Source organism: Mesocricetus auratus, unplaced genomic scaffold (genome assembly GCF_017639785.1).
Source record: "Mesocricetus auratus isolate SY011 unplaced genomic scaffold, BCM_Maur_2.0 Super-Scaffold_6730, whole genome shotgun sequence".
Lineage (NCBI taxonomy): Eukaryota > Metazoa > Chordata > Mammalia > Rodentia > Cricetidae > Mesocricetus > Mesocricetus auratus.
Genome location: NW_024429184.1, coordinates 87,397,652 through 87,421,548, shown reverse-complemented (window position 1 = coordinate 87,421,548; position 23,897 = coordinate 87,397,652). Strand labels below are relative to the sequence as shown.

The 23,897-nt window shown below is 42.6% G+C and overlaps 1 protein-coding gene and 1 long non-coding RNA gene across 3 annotated transcripts; one reads left to right on the top strand and one right to left on the bottom strand.

Annotated features, from left to right (window-relative positions):
• The first annotated feature begins 1,793 nt into the window (after window positions 1-1,793).
• On the top strand, window positions 1,794-21,858 carry Seh1l (SEH1 like nucleoporin). 2 transcript variants are annotated; one of them, XM_040741663.1, is made up of 9 exons: window positions 1,794-1,987; window positions 4,075-4,125; window positions 8,968-9,114; window positions 10,892-11,103; window positions 12,428-12,526; window positions 14,076-14,216; window positions 14,713-14,870; window positions 18,084-18,234; window positions 21,087-21,858. In XM_040741663.1, the coding sequence occupies exons 1-9, from the start codon at window positions 1,877-1,879 to the stop codon at window positions 21,277-21,279; spliced, it is 1,263 nt and encodes a 420-aa protein (XP_040597597.1). In that variant the 5' UTR covers window positions 1,794-1,876; the 3' UTR covers window positions 21,280-21,858. The 2 variants fall into 2 exon arrangements, with proteins under 2 accessions (XP_040597597.1, XP_040597598.1); XM_040741664.1 differs by lacking the exon at window positions 21,087-21,858 and adding an exon at window positions 19,566-20,029 and having other exon boundaries at window positions 1,795-1,987.
• LOC121138826 lies at window positions 16,558-23,658 on the bottom strand. The gene is made up of 3 exons (XR_005875689.1): window positions 23,618-23,658; window positions 22,818-23,011; window positions 16,558-16,819 (listed from the first exon to the last, which is right to left on the bottom strand). It is a non-coding gene; the product is annotated as an uncharacterized LOC121138826 (long non-coding RNA).
• Between the last annotated feature and the right edge of the window lie 239 nt (window positions 23,659-23,897).

Here is a 23,897-nt window from a genome sequence, read left to right as displayed (position 1 = left end):
TGGAGAGTGCAGGTTTGCATGGAAGCCAGATGCTTCAGATTCTCTGAAGCTGGAATTAAAGTTCGTGAGCCATTCAAGCCATCTCTTCAGCCCCAAATCTTTTTAATTTAAAGAAGACTAAAGAAAATTTCAGATTGGTAAGATCATATCACTACCTACTTCTGCAGGTTTCTGTACAAACCCATCAGGGAACAACTCGGGCCAATAATTTCGAGACTTTTTTCAGCATCTAAAACTTATTTATTATGTTCTACATGTATGTATGTATGCCTGTGTGCCAGAAGAGGGCACCAGATCTCATTATTATGAATGGCTTTGAGCCACCTGTGATTGCTGGAACTGAACAAGGGACCCTCTGGAAAAGCAGTAAGTCCTCTTAACCTCTGACCTATCTCTCTAGCCTCATTAGTCTCCTTTTGTTTTTGTTTTTTTGTCTGTTTGTTTTTTTTCGAGACAGGGTTTCTCTGTGGCTTTGGAGGCTGTCCTGGAACTCGCTCTGTAGACCAGGCTGGCCTCGAACTCACAGAGATCCTCCTGCCTCTGCCTCCCAAGTGCTGGGTTTAAAGGCGTGCGCCACCAACGCCCGGCTATTAGTCTCCTTTTAACATGATTCACATTCTTTTTTTTTTTAAAGATTTATTTATTATTTACTATGACTACATCCTGCCTCCCTGTATGTCTACACACCAGAAGAGGGCACCAGATTGAATTGTAGATGGTTGTGAGCCACCATGTGGTTGCTGGGAATTGAACTCAGGACCTTTGGGAGAGCAGTCAGCGCTCTTAACCACTCACATTCTTCTTAAAAATATTTATTTTCATATGTATGCATGTTTCACCTGTGTTTATGCCTGTGCACCATATGCATTCCCGTGCCCATGGAAGCAGAAGCAGATGTTGGACGACAACAAACCTCCCACCTAAAACGTTAGTAGAATGAATGTTGTACCACTTCCTAGATTTGACTGAATCTCTTGATTTGAGCACTTTCCATCACAGGCTTATTTCTGCAAAACTATTTTCATTTCATGTAACTTCTCCATTAAAGACTGGCTCCATGCAGGTAAATACTGAACGTTATTTTGGGTCTTGCCATCCCTCTGGGTTGACTTCTTTTGGGGGTGGGTGGGTGGGGTTTCGAGACAGGGCTTTGGAGGCTGTCTTGGAACTAGCTCTTGTCGACCAGGCTGGTCTTGAACTCAGAGATCCGCCTGCCTCTTCCTCTCGAATGCTGGGATTAAAGGCGAGAGCCACCACCGCCTGGCTTCATGTTAACTTTAACTTCTTTTTTTTTTCTCTTCCTTTTTTTTTAAATTTAAGTTAGAAACAAACTTGTTTCACATGTCAATCCCAGCTCTCTCTGACTTTAATTTCTAGAATTCCTTTTTCCTCATTCTGGTTTTGCTGACCCTAGAGCCTGTTGTACTCGTGACCGCTGTCTCAGGTCCTCCACACCTGTCTCAACTCAATCCCTCCGGCCGCACTTCGTGCTCGCTGAGCGGGACTCCCTAAGCCACCTCTTTGGGCGTCTCCATCTTTCCAGGGAGGTTCTAGTTAAGCGGCTGAGCGCCCGGTTCAAATCTGCGGCGGGACGTCTCTCCTCGCCTGGTGCTCCGATCACGTGCTCACGGGCAGCCACCTCCAGGTTGACCCCGGAAGGCGCACTCACTTTCCCATCCTCCTGAATCTCCAGCTTCCCTGGCGGCTGCAGCGAGGTTCGGGCTCAGGCTCCGCCTGCGCAGGGCGTGTCCCTCGGGGCGTGGCGCGCCGGGGCGACGCGGGCCGACGTGCCGTACGCGCTTCCGCGGCGGTCCGGCGGCTGCTGGCCCCACCGCCGCCCTCTCGGAGGCGGGCCGGGCAGACGGCGGCGGCGGCCATGTTTGTGGCGCGCAGCATCGCGGCGGACCACAAGGACCTCATCCACGATGTGTCTTTCGACTTCCACGGGCGCCGGATGGCCACCTGCTCCAGTGACCAGAGCGTCAAGGTGCGCGCGGCGCTCTCGGCTGCCCAGGCCCCGGCACGGAGGGGAGGGAGGGAGGCGGCGCGGAAAGGACCAGTCCCGACCCAGACGCACGCGACCCGCGGCCACGGACGCCGCCGCCCCGGAAGCGGCGAGAGCCGTCCCCGCCGGCGGATTGTGGGGTCACGGCCGCCCGCGCTCGCGGTGCTCTCCGTCTGTCGCGCCTGCGCGGCACGATCCCGGGCCTCGGGGTGCTGAGCGCAGGCGCGTGCCGGGTTTCCGGAGTGGGCCGCGACCGTGGTCTTAGGCGCTCGTGCTGACCCATGGCTCCTGTGGGGTTGTCTTTTTACTTTGGTCGTGTGTGTCTCAGTTCTGTGGGCCCGGGACACTTCCCTGATTGCTTTCCCGTGACGGGAAAGTACACACAGCGTAGTTCTCGTCTTGGTTTTTGAGACTCTCAGACTCTAGCCCTAGCTGTAAGTTAGTCCTCCAGTCTCAACTTCAGCCTTGCTGGGGTAACAAGCATGAACTCCTGCACAACGCCATAATAGCCCGAAAACCTGGCAGTTTTTAATCTTGTCCATGTTCAAGTGGTCTCTGAAGATAGTTATAGCACTTGTCCATCGAATATGATGCGATGTATTAGTTTTTGGAGACAGGGTCTCAATTCTGTAGCCCCTGTGATATACCTGCCCTCAGTTTTAAAGATTTATTTTAATTTGTAGGAGTGTTCTGTCTGCATGTATGTATGTGCACTGCCTGGTGGCTGTACAGGTCGGAAGGGGGTGTCTGATCCCTTGGAATTAAGGTTGTGATCTGTCTTGTTGTGATACTAGGTGCTGTGGAGCAGAGCATTCCCAGGCCTTAGTACATTTCTTTGATAGATTAAGTTGGGGCTTATTTTTGTTGTTTATTTTCGGTAGTTTATTGAATATTTAACTTTAGCTTTTGTTTCACATGCAGTTGATCAATGTTATCTTTATGTTTAATTTATTTATTATTTTATGTGAATGGATGATCTGTTTGCACATAGATCTGTGTACTTATAGAGGTCAGAAGAGGGTGCAGGGTACTGAGAATTTGAACCTGGGTTCTGTGGAAGAGCAGCAAGTGCTCTACTTGCTGAGCTATCTCTCCAGAACTGATTTTCCCTCATTAAAATTTATTTGTTACCTCAAAGTGAATATGCACTATGCCTTCCCCAGCTAATCTGGAACTCATTATGTAGACCAGACCCCACTGGCATGGAGCTTAGTGATTCACTTGCCTCTGCCTCCCATGACCATGCCTGGCCCCACTGTGCTTTCCTAATCATGTGGGGTGGCCATCTGTTCTCATTATTCTAAGATGACACTGTGTCCAATAACTCCCCAGTTACCTCCTAGGGTTCCTGGTTACACCTTTCTAGCTTAGCTGCAACAGCATAACTGTCTTTGTCTTTGACTAGTATTGTAAGCAAGCTCTTTTTCACAGTCCACTTACTTAGGGCCACAGTTTATACATTTATTTTTGTTCTTATGTTGGTGAGTTCACAGCTTAAAATGGTTTTCAGGGCTAGTACTGAAATGCTCTCCAGTGTTCTGAAGCACAAGAACACTGTGGTGTGCCTTAGAAAACCTGGTAGGTAAGTGCCCATCAGGCATGATTACTGTGCTGCTGGTTGTGCGGTGGATGCTGACCAATTGCCAGTTTGTATCAAATAAGATGTCTTTTAAACAGAAACATACACTAATAAAAGGTATGTGTTGTTGGTTGGTGAAAATGACCACCATATACAGGATCCTAAACTGCTATGCACAATGTTTCGGTAGTCAGTTACTTCATAAAACATAATTGGAAATTGCTCACTACTGGGTTAGTACCACACTTAGCAGGCACAAGACCCTAGGCTCAGTCTTCAGTACATCACCAGCCCCGATGACAGCAACAACAACAACAACAAAAAAGGAGGAATGTGTTGACTCTACCTGTTAGAGCTCAGCTGTCTGGGTTCCTTAGTGCTCTGTCCAGTGCGACACACGATTTCCAGTGGATATGGCTTCAGCATTGAATGCCTCTTCCTGTGGAGTTGTTTTCCTTGTGCTTATACTCACCTGCCTTTTTCTTTGCAGGTCTGGGATAAAAGTGAAAGCGGAGATTGGCATTGTACTGCTAGTTGGAAGGTTAGTTTGTATTTTCATGGTTTGAGATTTTGAAATGTTTGCTCTTTTAGTATTAATGACTTGTTGTTCAGCTTTGAGAAAGTGGTAAAATTGATATGGTATTCTTCCTGGAAAGATAGTTTCTGGTTTATTAAATTATTTTATTATTAAAGCAATAGGAAATTTGAGAATAAGAAAATTTGTAGGTGTGGCCAGATATGAGATCCCAGAGGCTGAGGCAGGAGATTACCATGAGTTAGAGGCCAGCCTGGATTAGAGAGTGAGACCCTGTCTCAAAACCAAAGGATGGAAAAATAGTATTTTTTTTTTTTAACGAGACAGGGTTTCTCTGTATTGTTTTGGAGGCTGTCGGTCCAGCCCAGCCTCGAACTCACAGAGATCCGCCTGCCTCTGCCTCCTGAGTGCTGGGACTAAAGGCGTGTGCCACCACCGCCTGGCTTAGCCACCTAACTTTATGTTCTTTCTTGCTCAAACAAAAATAAACAGAAACAAAAACAAATTCCCACAAAAAATGCCTACAGCTGGGTGATGCTGGCACACACCTTTAATCCCAGCACTCGGGAGACAGAGGCAGTGAAACAAAACCCCACGAAATTCCAGTGAGGTCTTTGTGTGTTGGCCAGCTACTCCTGGGTCTGGGGCCTGCCCTGATGTGTGGTTGATATACTCAATGGGACTCCATTGCACAAAACTGATTTTTTCCTCTGCCAACAGGTACCAGTTGTAGATAGGGGTGGGACTCTGTCGACTTCTCCCTCTCAGCTCTGGGACCCCTCTGGCTTGAACCTGTGTGTGCCCAGAACATGCTGCCATAGTCTCTGAGTTTTATGTGTATCAGTCCTGTTGTGCTGGAAGACACTGTTTCTTTGTTGTTTCCTATCACCTCAGCCTCCTATGGTCTTTCCACTTCTCTTCTATATAGATCCCTGATCCTTGAGGGGAGGGATTTGCTGAAAACATCCCATTTAGGACTGAGTGCTCCAAAGTCTCTCACCTTCTGCACATCGTCCAGTCCTTGGTGTTAATTCCCATCTCCTGCAAGAAGAAGCTTCTCAAGTGGGTTGAGCAACTATGGGTATAGCAGTATGCCATTAGGAGCCATTTTATTACAATGTTCCCTTATCAGAATAACAGTAGCATGTGACCTATCTAGTCACAGGCACTTGGCCATTTAGCAGTGCCAGGTATGAGTTCTATTTCATGGAGTGGGCCTTAAATCCAATCAGAAAGTGGTTGGTTTCTTCCACAATATCTTAGCCACTACTGCTTCAGTGTATCTTGCAGAGGGGTCACTTGTAGGTCACAGGGTTCATAGCTGGGCAACCCCAACTGTGACTTTCAGATACTAACATCAGTTGTAAGTTTAAATCATTGTCTCACCTCTAGTTCTGTTATTTGGTCTAAAGAGGTCTTTATGGCTGTCATTGCTTGAGGGTCAATCTGGTCCTCACAGAATGCTTACTTCTGCTTATTGGGTGCAGCCTTATGTTTACTTTTGATTGATTGCCCTTTAATGTGGGGTGGTCTGTCCTCTAATGGTTGACTCTTCCCATAACCCAAGGTGACTACATGTTTAGTGAGAACAGTGATTTCTTTCCATGGCTTTAGCCTTGAAAGGGGGATGAGATGGGTACTCCGTAAGTGATTAATTAGTCTACGTACAACAATAAGAGTCTGACTTATGCAAATGAAGGCAGTTTTCCATCCTGTGTTTAGTTGCCTTGTGGACCTGTGAGTGTCCATGATTTTTAGCAAGAGCAGTTTCTGAGTGTTTGTTAGGAAACCATATGTTGTAGCAGCACCATTGTCACCTGGCCTCACATGACTACTGCCATCATAAAACTTAGTTGCCCTGGTGACCTCCTGGCCCTGTAGTAAGGAAATGAGTAGACAGCACAGTGATTGCCAACTCCATGCTAATGGTAAAGGTTATAGAACTGCTAATAGTCTTTCTTAAAAGGAGATGGGGAGGAGCCCGCAGGCCCTCCTGTGAGATTCAAGTCACCACTCCTTTCTGCTCTAGCTGCAAGTGGTCTTGGATGTTACAGTGTACACAAGGCGGAAGGTTGACTGAAGGTGGGCATGCCACAGTGGCAGCTTCTGTGAGTCGTCACCAGGCTGACGTGGGACTTATTATTGTGTTAATCCATTCTCCAGTAAAGTCCGTTGTTCCCTCAGCTAGACTTGGAGAGAATGCTATTTGGATAGAATCTGTTAGATAGAATTCTATTTGGATTCTCCCTCGGAAAATCATGCAAGACTGTAATAGCTTATATAGTCCTTTGCCTCTGGCTAGTTTCCCTCAGCTAGGTTTTGAGGTTCATCCACATTGTGTTTTACGTTTTTTCTTTGAGGGAGATTCTCTCTGTGTAGCCCTGGTTGTCCTAGAACTCAACTTAGACCAGTTTGGCCTCAAACTCAGACTCACCTCCTTCTGTCTCCAAAGTGCTGGCATTAAAGACAAGTGCCAGTATACCAGCATTATTTTTATATGATGCTGAGCGGTCTCAATGAATAGATAAATATTTGTTTATTCAGCCCCCTGCTGGCAGGTATTTGAGTGACTTCTAGTTAGTTTTTCAGCGTTAGAAATGTTTGGTTCCTTTCTTTCTGCCACTATAACAAATTACAGGCCATGCCTCTACCTTTCATGTGCTGGGATCAAAGTCGCGCACCCCTCTGCCCCTTACATAAGGAGTTCTAAACCACTCTGGGCTACTTGAAACCATGTCTTAACAACAATAAAGAAATATGTGTGGAGTTTTCTAAATGTAATCGCTAGATTGATGTTCAAAGCATCTGAGTGCTGGGAATAAAGGTGTGCCCCCCTTCTAGCCAATTCCTTTGATGGTGAAATATATCAATCCATTTTCTTTCTTGACAGCATGAGGATGTATAGTAGTAATTTGACACTTTTTATATATAAATGAAATGAAATGATGCGGACCTTTAAGTTAAATGTATTCCTTAACTTATAATGGGGTTACTTACCAATAAGCATGAGTTAAGTTGAAGATCCTCTAAGTTGAAAATGTATACCCAGCTTGCCTATTGTCCTGTGTCAGTGCAGCACACTGGGGTTCTGGTCGACCCCGTTTGACTGGGTGCTGTGATTCACTGCTACTGCTTAGCACTGGCAGAAGCCGATACTGTCCAGGTATAGATCAAACTCATGTTAAAGTATTACTTTATATCATCATAACGTTAGCATTTGTAAGTCAGATCATCGCAAGTTGTGAACAATCTCTGTTATTTCCTTGGGTACAAGGCTTTAAGCTTCTTAGGTTTACACTCAATGCCTCTGTCTATAAAACAGTCCCTTGTTTAACTTCATGTCTGTTAAAATCATTTTAACCATGCTGTTGCTACTGTGCCTATTGTTAGCTTTCAAGATTTTACTATTTTTATTTTATGTGTGAAAGAGTTTTCCTGTATGTGTATATGCTTCAAGAGCTTGCAGTGACCTCAGAGGCCAGAAGAGGACATCAGATTCCCTGGAACTGGAGTTACAGATGTTTGTGAGCCAGCATGTGGGCGCTGGGAACTGAGCCCAGATCTTCTACAAGAGCAGCCAGTGCTCTTACCTGCTGAGCCATCTCTCCAGCTCCTGGTGTTAGCTCTTGTAGTGAATAGAATATTTTCTTTTGGTATTTTTTGAAACAAGGTTTCTGTGGCTTTGGAGGCTGTCCTGGGACTAGCTCTTGTAGACCAGGCTGGTCTCAAACTCACAGAGATCCGCCTGCTTCTGCCTCTGGAGTGCTGGGATTAAAGGCGTGCACCCGACTCAGTGTATATATTTTCATAGATACTAGGGAAGCTTTATTACTGACTGCATGCCCACTCCAAATAATTGTTTACAGTACTGTAGTGCCTTTTTGAGTTGTCATATTTACCCCTTTTAAAAGCAATTTTTTTGCTTCATCTTTTTGGTGTTTGAAAGATAGGGTTTCACTGTGTAATAGCTCTGACTGTCTTGGAACTTACTTTGTAGACAAGGCTGGGAGTAAAGGCATGCATCACCAGTGCCCAGAAAATTGTGTACCCATCTTCTGCTTAATTCTAGAACATTTTCATCAGCTAACACAGAAACCCTGCATTAAAGAATTCAGAAGTCATTTCTGGTTCTTTCCTCTTCTAGTCCTTGGCAACCACAAATCTACTTTTGTCTCTGGGTTGTAAAGCAGAAATCTTGATAAATCTAATTAATTTGACTAGTTAAATCTTTTCTGCAGAAATATTTTATAACTAAAAAGAAAAAGATGGACTTAGTTGATTGGTCAGGCTGTTACAAAGTAGGTGTCCAATATAAACATTGGCAACAAAAACATCTAGCTGGCTTTGTCATTATTAGCATACATTCAAATAGCTTCACTACAGGGGCTGGAGAAGTGACTCGGTTGGTAAAGTGCTGACTGCAATTGTGAGGACCCAAGTTTGGAACCCATTTAAAATGTATGTGGCAGCATGTGCTTGTAATTCCAGTGCTGGCGTGGTAGAGACTGGAGGAGAGTCTCCAGGAGTTAGCTGGCCACCCATCTAGCCAATTAGTGAGTGCTAAGTCCAGAGAGAGAGAGAGATGAAGAGCACACGTGCGCTCACATACATGCATATGCACATACATTCAAAATTAAAAAAAATAATTTTAAAAGAATAACAGATCCAGAAGGTCACAATCCTAAATATCGTCCAAAAATTCTAAGCTTTTAGAAATGTTTATTTAAGTGTTAAATTGGTATCTTTCTCGTCTTACGGAATTAAAACTGCTCATGTTCTATTGTATTTTCTCAAGTAAAACTGTATGTGTAAAGTGAGTAAACTCAGTTTTGTTTTTAAATTCTCCAGACACATAGTGGATCTGTATGGCGTGTGACATGGGCTCATCCTGAATTTGGACAAGTTTTGGCTTCCTGTTCTTTTGACCGAACAGCAGCTGTTTGGGAAGAAATAGTAGGAGAATCAAACGATAAACTTCGAGGACAGAGTCACTGGGTGAGAAATTTAGTATTGTACAGCAAAGCAAAGCTGTGAGCTTGCAGACCAGTAGTGATCCAAGAATGCCAGGCTCCTGGCACACTGTCAACTCCTCACTTTGTTCCACTGTTCCATGTTCTTTCTTCCGTATTTTCTTCTTTTCTTCCACTTCTGCTTGGCTTGTTCGGTACTTGGGCCATCATCATTCCAGTGATGAACCCAGAGGATTTTCTTTGCTTACCCAACTTTACATATTTACCTATTTTATATGACTTTGTATGGTAGCTGGTACGTGATTTTAGACTTCGGATTTGTGGTTATGTTGCACTGCCTGGGATTGAGCCCAGGGCCTCGTGCACTATCACTGAGCTACATTTTGAGCTTTCCCTATGTGCAGCTCCTGTAAGTTCTACCTCAGCCTTTATCATATGGTTGGTTTTGGACAGGAACGGTGCCTGTGTGCTGCTCATACTCCTCATTTATAGGAGAAAATTGAACTAGATTATAAGACCTTTCATATAAGTTTATTATGTGAAGTGTTTTACTTTCAATTTTTTTTCTTAATAATCACGTAATATAGAATTGAAAGCTGTAAAAGGATGCGTGCAGTGAGATTTCTCACTTCTCTTGCCTCCTGGTTCTGCCTTGGGTAGTTTAGTTTGCAGGTGTTTTCTGTTTTTTTTTTTTGGTTTTTTGAGACAGGGTTTCTCTGTATTGTTTTGGAGGCTGTCCTGGAACTCACTCTGTAGACCAGGCTGACCTCGAACTCACAGAGATCATCTTGCCTCTGCCTCCCGAGTGCTGGGATTAAAGGCGTGCGCCACCAACGCCTGGCTGTGTTTTCTGCCTTTTATGCAGTCTGTTCCTTTACTGATGTTGATAGAAGTTGCAAGCCTTGTGTTTACTGTTAAAGAATCCTAATTCATTGGATTTACTACTTATAGCATGCTTTGTATGACAGAGCTATGTGTATAAAAATTCTAATGTTTTCTGGTTTGGGGACCAGTCTGTTTCATGAATTAGGGTTTTTATTGCTAGGAAGGGGACGCCGTGACCATAACAACTCTTTTTTTTTTTTTTTTTTTTTTTTTTTTTGGTTTTTATGAGACAGGGTTTCTCTGTATTGTTTTGGAGGCCGTCGGTCCAGCCCAGCCTCGAACTCAGAGATCCGCCTGCCTCTGCCTCCCGAGTGCTGGGGTTAAACGCGTGCACCACCACTGCCTGGCGACCATAGCAACTCTTATAAAGTAAAACATTGAATTGAGGGGACTTCCTTATAGTTTCAAAGGTTCAGTCCGTCAACCTCATGCAGTGTGCATACAGACATGGGGTTGGAGGAATAGCTGAGCATGCTACATCTTTCAGGCAACATGAAGTCCACTGACTGTCACACTGAGGGAAACTTGGGCAAAAGAGGCCTCAAAGCCCGCCCTCACAGTGACACACTTCCTCCAACCAGGCCACACCTACTAAGAGTGCCACTGTCTTTGAGGGCCGTTCCCCCCCCAACAGCACAGCAAGATTACTAGGATAATACATTATCCTTTCTGAAGGCAGGCTTTCTCTGTCTTAAAGGCAGCAGTTAATTACAGTTCACTAATTTGTTAGCGATTCTTATACAAACAAAGTGCTTCACTGGAAATAGAGACCAAGAGAAGCTTTAAGTAACTCATGGAAGTATAAACACCTAGTAAATGGCAGAAACATCTGTGTGATTCTGAAACATTTATTCTTCAGATCCATCACATTTTCTTTTTGTATATGATTTAAATCACATGTATATTTCTCTTTTCAGGTGAAGAGGACTACTCTAGTGGATAGTAGAACATCTGTTACTGATGTGAAATTTGCTCCCAAACATATGGGTCTCATGTTAGCAACCTGTTCAGCAGATGGTATAGTAAGAATATATGAGGCCCCAGATGTTATGAATCTCAGCCAGTGGTCTCTACAGCACGAGATCTCATGTAAGCTGAGCTGTAGCTGTATTTCTTGGAACCCTTCCAGGTAAGTGTGCATAGCAAACCTTTGATGATTCTGCTAAGACAAGAGAGTGATTTTTCAAACTAAGAATTTGTTGGTTTAATTTCTCAGATGCTTTTTCTAATTAGATATTTATCTAGAAGGAAGTTTCCCCTTTACTATCTGGACATGTATCTTTTTTTGCGGGGGAGGGTTTCAAGACAGGGTTTCTCTGTGGCTTTGGAGGCTGTCCTGGAATTAGCTCTTGTAGACCAGGCTGGCTTCGAACTTACAGAGATCTTCATGTCTCTGCAATCAGAGTGCTGGGATTAAAGGTGGTGTGCCACCAACGCCTGGCTCAAAGAGAGGACTCTTAAAAAAGAGAAAGTTAGCCAGACAGTGGTGACACACTTCTGTCCCAGTGCTCCAGAGGCAAAGGCAGGTGGGTCTCTGTGTGTTTGAAGCCAGTCTGGTCTATAGAGCAAGTTCCAGGATAGCCAGGGCAACACACAGAGATACCCTGTTTGAAAAACAGAGTTGGGGGGAGAGGAAGAGGAATATGGACAGGGAGAGGGAGAAGAGAGGGAGAGAATATGAGCTTATTTTCTTCTCTTTCATATTGAGCCTTATCTTTTCTGTTCCTTTCTGTTACATGAGTATTTATAACATTTGGGTTCTATGAATATTTAGCATGTATATAGGTGTATATAGCGTGTATAAATTTTAGAGCACCAGTTGGGTTATGTGAATATTTGTTATAGGTACACACTCATGAAGGTGTTATTTACATAGAATAATCTTTCCTTACCTTTATGCTATTACCATAGCTCTTTGTAGTGTACCTGAACTTTTCTAGTTAGTGGACCTAATTATGTGACGCTTTGGTAACCACTTTAGCAAGCTTTACTAAGAAAGGACCTACATTTTTCCTATTGCTAATGTTTGTAGGATGAAAGGTATGGCAGGTGTCCTTTTTTTTGTTTGTTTGTTTTTAGAGACGAGGTTTTGTGGCTTTGGGGCTGTCCTGGAACTAGCTCTTGTAGACCAGACTGGTCTCGAACTCACAGCGATCCACCTGCCTCTGCCTCTGGAGTGCTGGGATTAAAGGTGTGCGCCACCACTGCCTGCGACAGGTGTCGTTTTTATGTGTCCTCTTGAAAGACAGCTCCTTCTACTTGAGCCATAGGAAGGGTGCTGAAGAGTAGTCCTGAAGGACAGGTGTCAGGTCCGCAAGCACACGCCGTGTGGCAGGTCCATGGTGGGCATCCCGATGTTACAGCGACGACGGGCTGACTTGTAGGTTACATGTTCCTTTGATTCTGTTAGTTCAGCATCTTCTGTCTTCACAGAGTGTTCCCTTCATTTCTAGCTCTCGTGCTCACTCCCCCATGATCGCCGTGGGAAGTGATGACAGCAGTCCAAACACAATGGCCAAGGTTCAGATTTTTGAGTATAATGAAAACACCAGGTCAGTACTGCTTTGTTCAGAATTGTGTTTGAGTTTTAAATCATTTTTCCTTTGTTACCTGCATTGTGCATCCTTCATTGTGTCTTTACTGCTTTCCTGTGATATATCAAATTATGTGCTATGCTTTCCTTTATGGGTTGTTTTTATTTGTGCTTATGTAAAACAGATTTATTTTCTGAATGCTTTACCTGCATATATATCTGTGTACCATTTTCACGCCTGATGATTGGATCCTCTGGAACCGCAGTTGTGTCTGGTTGGGAGAACCATATGTGGTGCTGGGGCCCAGGCAGCAGGGCTCTGAGCTGCTGAGCCGTCTCATGATACCCTGGCTGGTCTTGAACAAGTTCAATCGATTTTTCCCTTTCAGCCCTCTGAGTACCTGGTATTTAAGGCATGCGCTCAGTTTGCCAATATTGTTGGGTGGAAGAGAAGGTAACTGATGTCTCAGTATTATCTTGTAGAGAAAATGGAAAAGAACACTAAGGGATGGGATAAACTTTCTGAACCAAAAGAATCAGAGTGTTGAAGAGTCTTCTCCCTGGGGAAACCTGGTCTGAGGATTAGTTTAGGAATGTTTACTTAGAGGACGACCCATAGGGTGAGTACAAGTTAGCTAGACTGCAGGGCAGAAAGCCTTCTGTGTGAAGAAGACAATATTTGATAAGACTTGGGAACAATAGCTGGGTGGTGGTGGCATACGACTTTAATCCCAGCACCCGTGAGTTCCATGCCAGCCTGGTCTACAAAGCGAGTTCTAGGAGAGGCTCCAGAGCTTCACAGAAAAACAAAACAAAAAGACCTGGGAACATGGCAGTCACCATTGTGGTTGGAACATCACAGGCGAATGGGGTGTGATGGGATAGTAAGATTCTAGACCTTGTGCCATTGCTATGGTGTCATCCTGCTGGTCACGTGAGTGCAAGTACAGGGTGGGATGGTACTTAACTCTTCCTTAGATGTGATAAATAGTTTAGAAGGGAACATCAGTGCATTCAGGGTGAAGATGCTGTTGCAGTTGTCCAGCTGGGAGATAGTGGGTTTGACATTAAGTAAGGACAGTGAGAAAGGGGGAAGATTGCAAGATAATACAAGTGTATACATTTATGTAAGTGATTAAGAAGTCTGAATATAATAAGCAGGGTAAAAGCTTTGATATTAACATTGTTTTACAAATGAACAGACCAACATCCTGTGGTCAAGTTTAAGGTCAAATATCAAGAGTCAGGACTGAAATCCAAAAGTTTTTGTTAGCCGCCCTGTTTGTTTTGACAGTCTCACTATGGAGTCTGTGGTTGGCATAGAACTCACTATGTATACCAGGCAGGCCTGATATGTGCTGTAACTCTCCTCCTGTTCTTCTGTGTCTCCCAAATACCAGGGTTGCATGTGTGTACCTCCACCCAAGGCAGTGGTGGCCACCTCATGTAGGTGTTGAATATCCAACTGTGGTCCTGGAAGAGCAGCAAGTGTTCTTAACCACGGAGCCATCTCTCCAGCCCCAAATTTTATGTCTCCAAAATTTCTAATTAATTTTTCTTTGAATTAGGAAATACGCAAAAGCGGAAACTCTTATGACAGTCACAGATCCTGTTCATGATATTGCCTTTGCTCCAAATTTGGGGAGATCTTTCCACATCCTGGCAATAGCCACCAAAGATGTAAGAATTTTCACATTAAAACCTGTGAGGTGAGTTGAAGGAAAAACCAGGAATTTCAAAGTACTCATTCTTTCAGTGTCTGTGTAGAGAATAGTACAGTCTGAAGATTGCATCCTGCAGTGAACATTTCATGTGGCTTTTTGGAGTGAGGATTTAGTTTGAATTATTTCAGGTCCTTTTCTTGTTTCTATGCTTCCTTTATTCTACTCTGTCTTCTAAAATTGTTATGTCTATTGGATTCTGAACCTTGTTTTGGGGAGTAATGTGCTCATTTGTTTCTTCCAAAACAAGGTCACTGAGTACCATCTGTGGGGTGAAGTAAGTCCAGGTTTTGGAGAACCAAATGCAAGTTACACCTCTGTAGCCTAAGGGCTGAGTGGTGGAAGTGGTGGGGACAAGGTATGCATGTTAGGGAAAAGTATGGGAAGCATATTTATTTATATTTCTTACTTAAAATGTGTGTTCATATGTGAGAGCGTGTTTACACACATGACACTTTGAAAAACTATGTTAATCTTTTTCTAGGAAAGAACTTACTTCTTCTGGTGGTCCCACAAAATTTGAAATCCATATCGTGGCTCAGTTTGATAATCACAACTCTCAGGTCTGGAGGGTGAGTTGGAACATAACAGGAACAGTGCTAGCATCCTCAGGAGATGACGGCTGTGTGAGGTTGTGGAAAGGTAAGGTTTTTAGTGGAGGGGTAGATGTTTCTTCTATTCACTTTTCACTTAAAAGTGTAAACTCTGAAATAAGTTTGTGTATATGACAGGGTTTTTGTGTGTTTCCTGGCTGTCTTGGAACTCACTACTGAAAAATATATATATTTTTTTCTTTCTTTCTTTTTTTTTTTTTGGTTTTTACAAGACAGGGTTTCTCTGTATTGGTTTTGGAGGCTGTCAGTCCAGCCCGGCCTCGAACTCACTGAGATCCACCTGCCTCTGCCTCCCGAGTGCTGGAATTAAAGGCATGCGCCACCACTGCCTGGCCCTGAAATATATTTTTTAAAATTGTCTTTAATATTGCTTAAAAAGAATTGTCTTATTTGTACTATTTTGAAACACCAGACTACCTAGTTCATAGGAGTTAATAGCCAATTGCAATGTTTTATTTCTGTGTGGAGGAAAGCCTGTTTTAGGACTAGTTAGAATATGCACCCTCCTCAGCAAAAGCTAGCTTGTGTGACTGCTTTCTGAGCCCAGGGAAGGCCTCCAGTGGTCAAAGTGTTGGTCTCAAATTTGTGAGGAGTGCAGTTTGAATCTCCAGAACTCAACCAACATCCAGACACATACTCAGCTGCCTCAATCCCAGTGCTCCTTTAGGGACCTGGGAGGCAGAGAAAAGAGAATCTAAAGCAGCGCCCGGCCCTTATACTAGTGACAGTGGAAGAACCATAGTGTCCCTATCTTGTTTTGGGGGGTTGGTGGAGACAGGGTTTCTCCATGGCTTTGGAGGCTGTCCTGGAACTAGCTCTTGTAGACCAGGCTGGTCTTGAACTCACAGAGATCTGCCTGCCTCTGCCTCCCGAGTGCTGGCATTAAAGGTATGCGCCACTAAAGTTAGAAGATGAGGGCTGACAACTGAAGTTGACCTCTGCAAGATACTGTGCACTCATGTGCACACAGACTTTAAATCCACTGTCTTTTCTGTTTCCTCTCTTTCAACTCCAAAATTCAAGAATATTGGGTTTCTGATTCTGAGTTTCTTATAGTGCCACACTGAGGGAACTTGGTCTAATCTGTTGACACTGACATTGGTGTCTGTAGTGTCACAGTGGGCACACCCCTTTCTAAATACCAGCTTTAGAACTGCAATTGATCGTTTACCCTGAGCAGTTATTGCCTCCTAAAATGCAGTTTGGCTAACTTGATGGCCCCCTGTGTTCAATCCTAGGATGTATGCTATAGGACCAGCCCTGACTTTTCTTTCCTCAATTTGATTTTAAGGACTTCACTGTCCTTTTTTGCTTCTAAGTCTTTTTTTTTTATGAGACAGGGTTTCTCTGTATTGTTTTGGAGGCTGTCCTGGAATTCGCTCTTTAGACCAGGCTGGCCTCAAACTCACAGAGATCTCCTGCCTCTGCCTCCCGAGTGCTGGGATTAAAGGCGTGCGCCACCAACGCCTGGCTTAAGGACAATCCAGTTGTATCCCATTTGTTCCTTAACCTTGGTTCACTGGGTTAACTGACTTCAGCCACCAGTTTTGCATTCGAAGAATGAGACCATGTTGGATGAGCCACTAAACTGCCACAGAGGTTTTCTTATTAATATCTCTCTGACCATAATCTACACAGGTACCAAGTAGTACACATTTGCATCGAAGAGACAGCTCCATTCCTTGTAAAAAGAAAAAGAATTTGGGTTTATTTCTCTTTTAAAGATTTTATTTAGATATTAACTTGTGTGTGCACAAGCATGGGCACAGGTTAGAGGACAGTCTTGTATATCCTTCAGGTATGACCCACCTTTTTGGTTTAGACAAGGTCATTCTTGCCTGGGAACTTGCCAAGTAGGCTAGGTTGGCCAGCGGTTGAGCCTCAGGGTCATGTCTATCCCTGACATCCCATTGCTGGTATTACAAGGGCATGCTGCTGCATCTGGCGGGTTCTTTAATCAGCCTCAGGTCCAGGTGGCTGTAAGACAAGCTCTATTCAGTGAACTATCCCCCCCAAGCCTGGATGTAACTCTTAATCTTGTGACTAGAGAGTGGTCTCTGTTGATTCTCTTGCAAGGAAGGGAACTAGATTGTAAGTCCTAGTGTTTTTAACTAGTAATTCTTTGTTTTTGAGACAAGAATCTTACTCTGTGGCTAGGCTGGTCAGGAACTCACTGTAACCCAGGTTGACCTCAAACTCAGAGCAATCCTGCCTCAGCTTCTTGCAGCTCTGCTTATAGGTATGAGTTACCATGACTGGTTTAAAATGAGTAATTCTTTGGAAGCCTTAAAGATGCGGTTATGTGTTGCATCTAAAAATTGCCCTTAATCCGTACATGGAAGTAGATGTGGAGCTGTGGAGATGGCCGGTGGTAAAGTGCTGCTGTAAAACATGACCAAAGTTCAGAGCTTTAGCACCCATGTAAAACCCAGGCCTGCTAGTGTGCAGCTGTCATCCTTCCTATAGGGAGACGGAAGCAGTAAGGTCCCTGGGGCTACCTGACAGTTGGTGTTGCTAAATTGGTGGGCTCTAGGTTCAGAGAGAGCCTTACCTCAAAAACTAAGGTGAAGAGTCAAAGGGGAAGATGCCAGGATCACCATCTAGCTTCCACATGCATGTATGTACACACATGTATATGCACATGAGCAGAATCCAGGCATATATTACATGTACACAACTTAAAAATTTAGCCCATTCTTTGTCTCATTTCTTGTGGTTTAGTAGAGTGCAGTGTTGTTTTTAATAACAAAATCTTAATTGTTCTATTTTTAGCAATAGATACTTGGGAGCCAGATGCAGGGGTGAAAGCCTGCTAGCTGACCTTCCTCCTCAGACAACATCCTGGAAAAACTTCCTCTCTACATGTCTTCAAACAAAAAATACAAACTGAATGTCCCTCCCTTCTACTTTCTGTGTGTCTCTGTATCCATCCTCCTGACTCCTCCCTCTTACTATCTATGGTCTTTTCCCTAATGATCCTATGTTCACTTCCTGTCAAAGTTTCTTGCTCCGCTTCTTGGCCTATGCTCGACTTTATTTAATCCTGTATACAATATTCAAGCAGGAAGCTCTTGGATTAATGGTGTGTGCCAGGGCTGAGCCACACCACAACTAGAAACACATCTTTCCAGTATATAATGCAATCTCAGGGTTTACAGTGTGATCAAATACCCTGCAAAAGTGCAGTATGTGTATTATGAATAGGTATCATTTTAATGTACTTGGCTATTTTTTCTTCCAGCTAATTACATGGACAATTGGAAGTGTACTGGTATTTTGAAAGGTAACGGGAACCCAGTAAATGGGAGTGCTCAGCTTGGAAACTCAAATCCTTCACTAAGCTCAAATACTTCAAATCTTCAAAACTCATTGCATGGATCTTCTGCTGGCAGGTAGGCTCTAATTTGGGAAAACTAGGAACCCGCCCCCCCACCCCTGGGCACACTGCATTTTGTGTGTATGGCTGTTTTGCCTACTTGTACATCTGTGCATACAGTGTTTGTGGAAGCCGGAAGAGTCAGGTGCCCTGGAACTGGAGTTAAGGATGTATGTGAACCTCTATGTGGGTGCTGGGGATCAAACCTGGGTCCTTTGCAAGAGCAGTCAATACTTTGAGTTGCTGAGTCACCTCTCATGGTAGCCAAGCTAAAAGGTGACTTTTAAGGTGGAATTAAGTAGCTCACCAATAATTGTGTTACTTACTCTTGGAATTTCACTCTTGGGGTCTGTATTCTGTATGTACAATATAGTGTGTGACCATTGAGCTATATTCTGAAATTCAGTGGTCAGTAAAGCTTTGTTCATGATCTGTGTTCTTTTCTGCAGCAGGGAGAGGAAGAGAAGATGTGATTTAATAGGGTTGACTCTTAGATAAACATTCATTTGGTTTTCTTTCCTTTTTTTTTTTTTTTTTTTTGAGACAGGGTGTCTTTGTGGCTTTGGAGGCTGTCCTGGAACTCATTTTGTAGAACAGGCTGACCTCGAACTCACAGAGATTCATTCGCCTGCCCTCTGCCTCCCAAGTGCTGGTATTAAAGGTGTGTGCCACCAACTCCCGGCATCATTCATTTTTTTTTTAAAGTGCTTGTTGTGTGGGCTTGGCATAAGATCACATTGAAATTTTAAATAAAGTTCACAGCTACAGCTTTGTGAGAAGTGATTTGTTTTTGTTTTTTTGCTTATAATTTTGGAGTTGATAAAATCTGAGGTTTTGATGTTTAGACTATTCTGCATACATCTAAAACAAAATTTGACACAAAGAGTGACTTCATATTCAAATTTTAAATACATAAATTTATAATATAAAATTATGTTAGTATGCCTTTGGCATAATTTGGAATAGAGTTTGGGAAACTACAAAATCTAGCTTAAAACTGCTCTGTGGTTATCTTATTGTCACCCTAAACAAAAAGAAAATGAAATTACATTTACATTTTCTGAATTGTCTTGATACTATTATTTTTTATAAAGAAATCTTGCAATTTGATCTTGAGGTTTTAAGGATTTAAAATGATAGAAACAGTTTCCAGTTACCATAGATGAGAACAGGTTATTTTACGAAGGAAAGCATACTAGAGTTGATTTTAACAATCTGGTTTTAGGTTACAGTTTTCATACTGTTATTTTCTTCTGTAAATAGCCTTGATGGTTTGATCTGTTTTCTGATCTGTGTTGGATCTGTGATGCATTTTCCCTTTTCCATTTGTATTATGTCCTTTAACAGAAAGCACAGCTGAGTACAAGCTAGCTGGATAACTTTGCTGTTTTGCTGCTTGTTGCATGCACACAGGAATGGAACTCGAACTCCTTTTCCCCTTCCCCAGCGCCGTTTGATCTCTCCCAAGATGCACCAGCAGCCTGCTCACTACTAAATACAGTCCAAAAGGCCTTTAAAATTACAGTGTATATATTTTTTTGTACTAGTCAGTTTACTGACACTATAAATGGAAAGGCTTTTTGTTGAGACATCATCACCAAAACAATTTTTTGAAATGTTCTGGAGACTAACTTGGGTTTAAAAACTGAAGAGATTGCTACTATCCTCATAAATAAACTGTTGGGAGGAGGGAAAATATAGTCTTATTCCATTTGGAGAATATAAGGATATGTCTTTTATTTTCTAAAACAAGCTAAAATGATGAGTTTTTATAATTTTAATTTCAAAATCAAATAAATATTTTTCATAAAGATTGTTTTGAGTGCTAATTTGTTTACCTTTTGTAGAATTGCTTTATAGGTGATATTATCCACACAGCTGGTTTTTCTTATAATTTAAAGTACTAGTAAAAGGGCAGATTATTAATGTAGCAGTAGAGTTGATATAAAATGGTTTGTAGCCAAACATCACATTAACATTTGTTAGTTTTATTTGGTAGTAAAATAGTGGAAGCACTTTTAAGTTTTCATCTCATACTCATTAAAGAGATGGCTGTTTCTAATAAGTGCATGAATGTTTATTGATTCTATACAACTTGGTTTCCTTGGTGACACTTTGGAAATATTAAGAAGAGTTGACATTTTGCTGAAAATGTGCATGCAATTGAAATTCCATGTCTCAGGATTTTTAATGTGTTGTTTCAGTGAATTCCTGTCTTCTGAAACTCATGATTTTTGATAACGTTATACACCTTTTCATTTACTAAATTGCATACATAATACGGGTAAGTTACAGGATGGCAGAATAACAGGCTGTAATTCTTAAGCCTTTTTACACACCTAAATTTTGTAGCTATTCTCAGTTTTTTTTTGCAGGAAACCAAAACTGTCCAATGATTATATTTTTCAAAAGCATGTTGCAGTAGCCAGCTTTACAATGTGAGAGTGTATTCGGATTGGTTCTCAGTTTCATGTATGCACTAAAGAATGCGGCCTTGCTCAAAATGAAAAGCATATTAGATTTGTAAATTACAGACTCAAATGAGATATTAGATAATTTATATAATTAATGTCTCTGTAACACTCATACTGATAATTTTTTTGGCATTTTAACTTCTAACTTTTTTTTTCAAATTTTTATACTTGCTTAAGCAACCTTGATTTCAGTGAGAGTCTTGATTTGTACTATTGTGTTCTATTGGTTTTGGCATGAATATACAAGCTTTTGTTTTGGTTGTTCCTTCCAGCATGTTTTCTCTTCTTTGGTTCTCTTTGTATTTACTGCTTTTCTCTTTTTCTTCTGTTCCCCCTCCCTCCTTCCCCCTGTTGTTTTTGTTTTGGTGTTTTGTTCCTGTCTTCATTATTTCAGGTATTTCTTTCCCCCTCTGGATTCCCCACGGGCTGGATCAAGATGGTCCAGTTGTGCCCAGCTCCTTCCTCCTCCTGCTCCTCTGGTAGAGCACTCTTGCGATGCCGACACTGCCAACCTCCAGTATCCTCACGCTCGCCGAGGGTACCTCTCTCGGCCTCTTAATCCCTTACCTGAGAATGAAGGGGTTTAAAACACTGATTTAAAGGCCTTGTTCAGATGCTTGTAAATGCTTTTATTCCAGGCTGCTTTTTTGGTTTTCTTCATTTTCTTTCAGAAGATCTTTCTTACGTAGGGCATGTCTTGCATGTATTACAACTGAAGTGTTTGGAACCAAACCTGTTTGTACTTCTGAATCAGGAAACCCTGGCATCACTAGTTGGTTATCTCTGATGAGATGAGCTTCAAAAAAGCAACATTAACTGTGAAAGATTTCCAGTATCTGATTCAGAGTGCCTGTCTTGTAAATTCTGTGTGGAATTGTTATCATAGAGTTCAGTTTAGCCTGTTAATAGGCAGCTTCGTGTGAAAGCATATCATTGTGGACTTCACTGTGCATTTCAGACATTAAGAAACGTTTTGAATTTTATAGGTTGATGTTAACAAATGACTGTAAAATAAATCATTCCTGTGTATAAAGCAGCAAATCATAAGGATATTTTTGGTTTTGTTTTTTAAACGAAAATGCCTTTCACTACTTGGGAATTACTGCTTAAAGCTTTTGTAATTATTCTCCAAGTAGATTATTTAATAAAAATATTTTAAAAGATAAGAGTCTGTTGTCTTAATAGAAATTGTATGGGGGCTGGAGAGGTGGCTCAGAGGTTAAGAGCACTGACTGCTCTTCCAGAGGTCCTGAGTTCAATTCCCAGCAACCACATGGTGGCTCACAACCATCCGTAGTGAGATCTGGTGCCCTCTTCTGGCCTGGAGGCATTTATGCAGACAGAACACTGTATACATAATAAAAATAAGAAAAAAAAAGAAATTTTATGTACTTCAGTTGTTTGTTTTTTGAGAGAGTTTGTAGGCTGGCCTGGAACTGGCTATGTAGCCTAGGATGATCTTGAATTCCTGACATACCTGCCTCCACCTCTAAGGTGCTGGGATTACAGAATTGCACTACACACCTGGCTAAAACAGAATGTTCTTTATTAAAGATAGTTCAGGCTTAGTTTCCTTTTACTGTGTCACAAAACCAAAAAAGCACATACATAAATAATTTTCAGGGGATAAGCAAATGTTAACGTTTAAAGGTACAGTGCCTGGTGAGATCGCTCAGTGGTAAAGATGCCTACTACTAACCCTGACCGACTGAATTAATTCCCTGGAAACCACACAGTGGCAGGAGTCAGCCAACTCCTGTAGGTAGGTCTTTGACTCCACACAAATGCCATATTGAGACTGAGTTTTGCACACGGAAAATAAGTGTCATTAAAAAGAAAGAGAATGTCACCAGGCAGTGGTGGTGCATGCCTTTAGTCCAATTTCAGGGTCAGCCTGGTCTACAGAGCGAGTTTAGGACAGTCAGGGCTGTTACACAAAGAAACCCTGTCTCAAAAAAACCAAAAACACCAAAAAAAGGTACTGGTGTAAAAGTTACTTTTGTGCACCGAGTGTCCCTGGTTTCCCAGGCATGTGAATTGAACCACCCAGGGCTCCAGTTATTCCCATTTTACAAATGAACTGATAACTTAGGGTATATTGCTAGGATCAGGGAGGGAGACTTACTTTCAGGCATCTTTGCAAGCATTTTGTTTCACTCGATCATCTCTGTCACCAGAGAATCCACAGGTTGCCGAGTGTTTTGTTGCAAGTTGTCCTGACTTTAGGATTATGGATATTTCTTGAGTTGGGAACCCAGTGATACGGGGTGCATGACTCCAAGACACTTTACACAGCTCACCTCTAATTGGGTTGAGATCCTTTGTGAAAGAAAGGTAGTTTATCAATTCATTTTAAATTCCTTTGAGCCCCACAGCTAAGAATTTTGGAAAATTTTTCTCTATCCTCCCCCCCTTCTCTCCTTTTTTCCCTCGATACAGGGTTTTTGTGTGTAGTCCTGGATGTCCTGGACCTCAGTCTGTATATCACCCTGCCTCTGCCTCCTGAGTGCGGCACCACCACCGCCTGGCAGGGTATTTTTTTGGATCCTGAGTTTTTATTGAATGTGAGTGATACACAGGTAACCGCAAAAGGAAAAAAAAAAGTGTGACCAGTCCTGGTTTTTAAAGCAGCGTCTTACTATGTACAGGCTGTTTGGCCTTGGGCACGGTATCCTATTTCCGCAGCCAGCCAAACGCAGGGATTGTGGGTGTGCGCCATTAATAGGCATTGTTTCCGGAAAGTAACCCTGAGGAGGTTAACCAAGAGTGAACACTCAGGAAGCTTGGAGAACACAGAAAGGAAAATGATCAAGTAAATGCCTTTTCCCACCAGGCTAACCTCAGGTACTGTTGACTTTGTATTTCTTGTCTCTGTTTAATCCACCCTCCCCTTTATTTGTTTTTCTATACAGGGTTTCTGTGTACCTCTGACTATTCCGGAACTCTCTTTGTAGACCAGGTTGGCCTTGAAGTCAGAAATCCGCCTGCCTCTGCCTCCGGAGTGCTGGAATTAAAGGCGTGCGCCACCAACGCCCGGCCTCTCAAAAAGATATTTAAAAACTGTTGACGTTAAGGAATTAGTTTAGGAAAAGAGGCAGCCCCTACCCACTTTGAGAGTCAATGTTTGATATCTTAAAGTAGATTATAGAATTTTTCAGATAAAGAGCTTGTGGTGGTGAGCATACGCAATGATGGAATTTGTGTG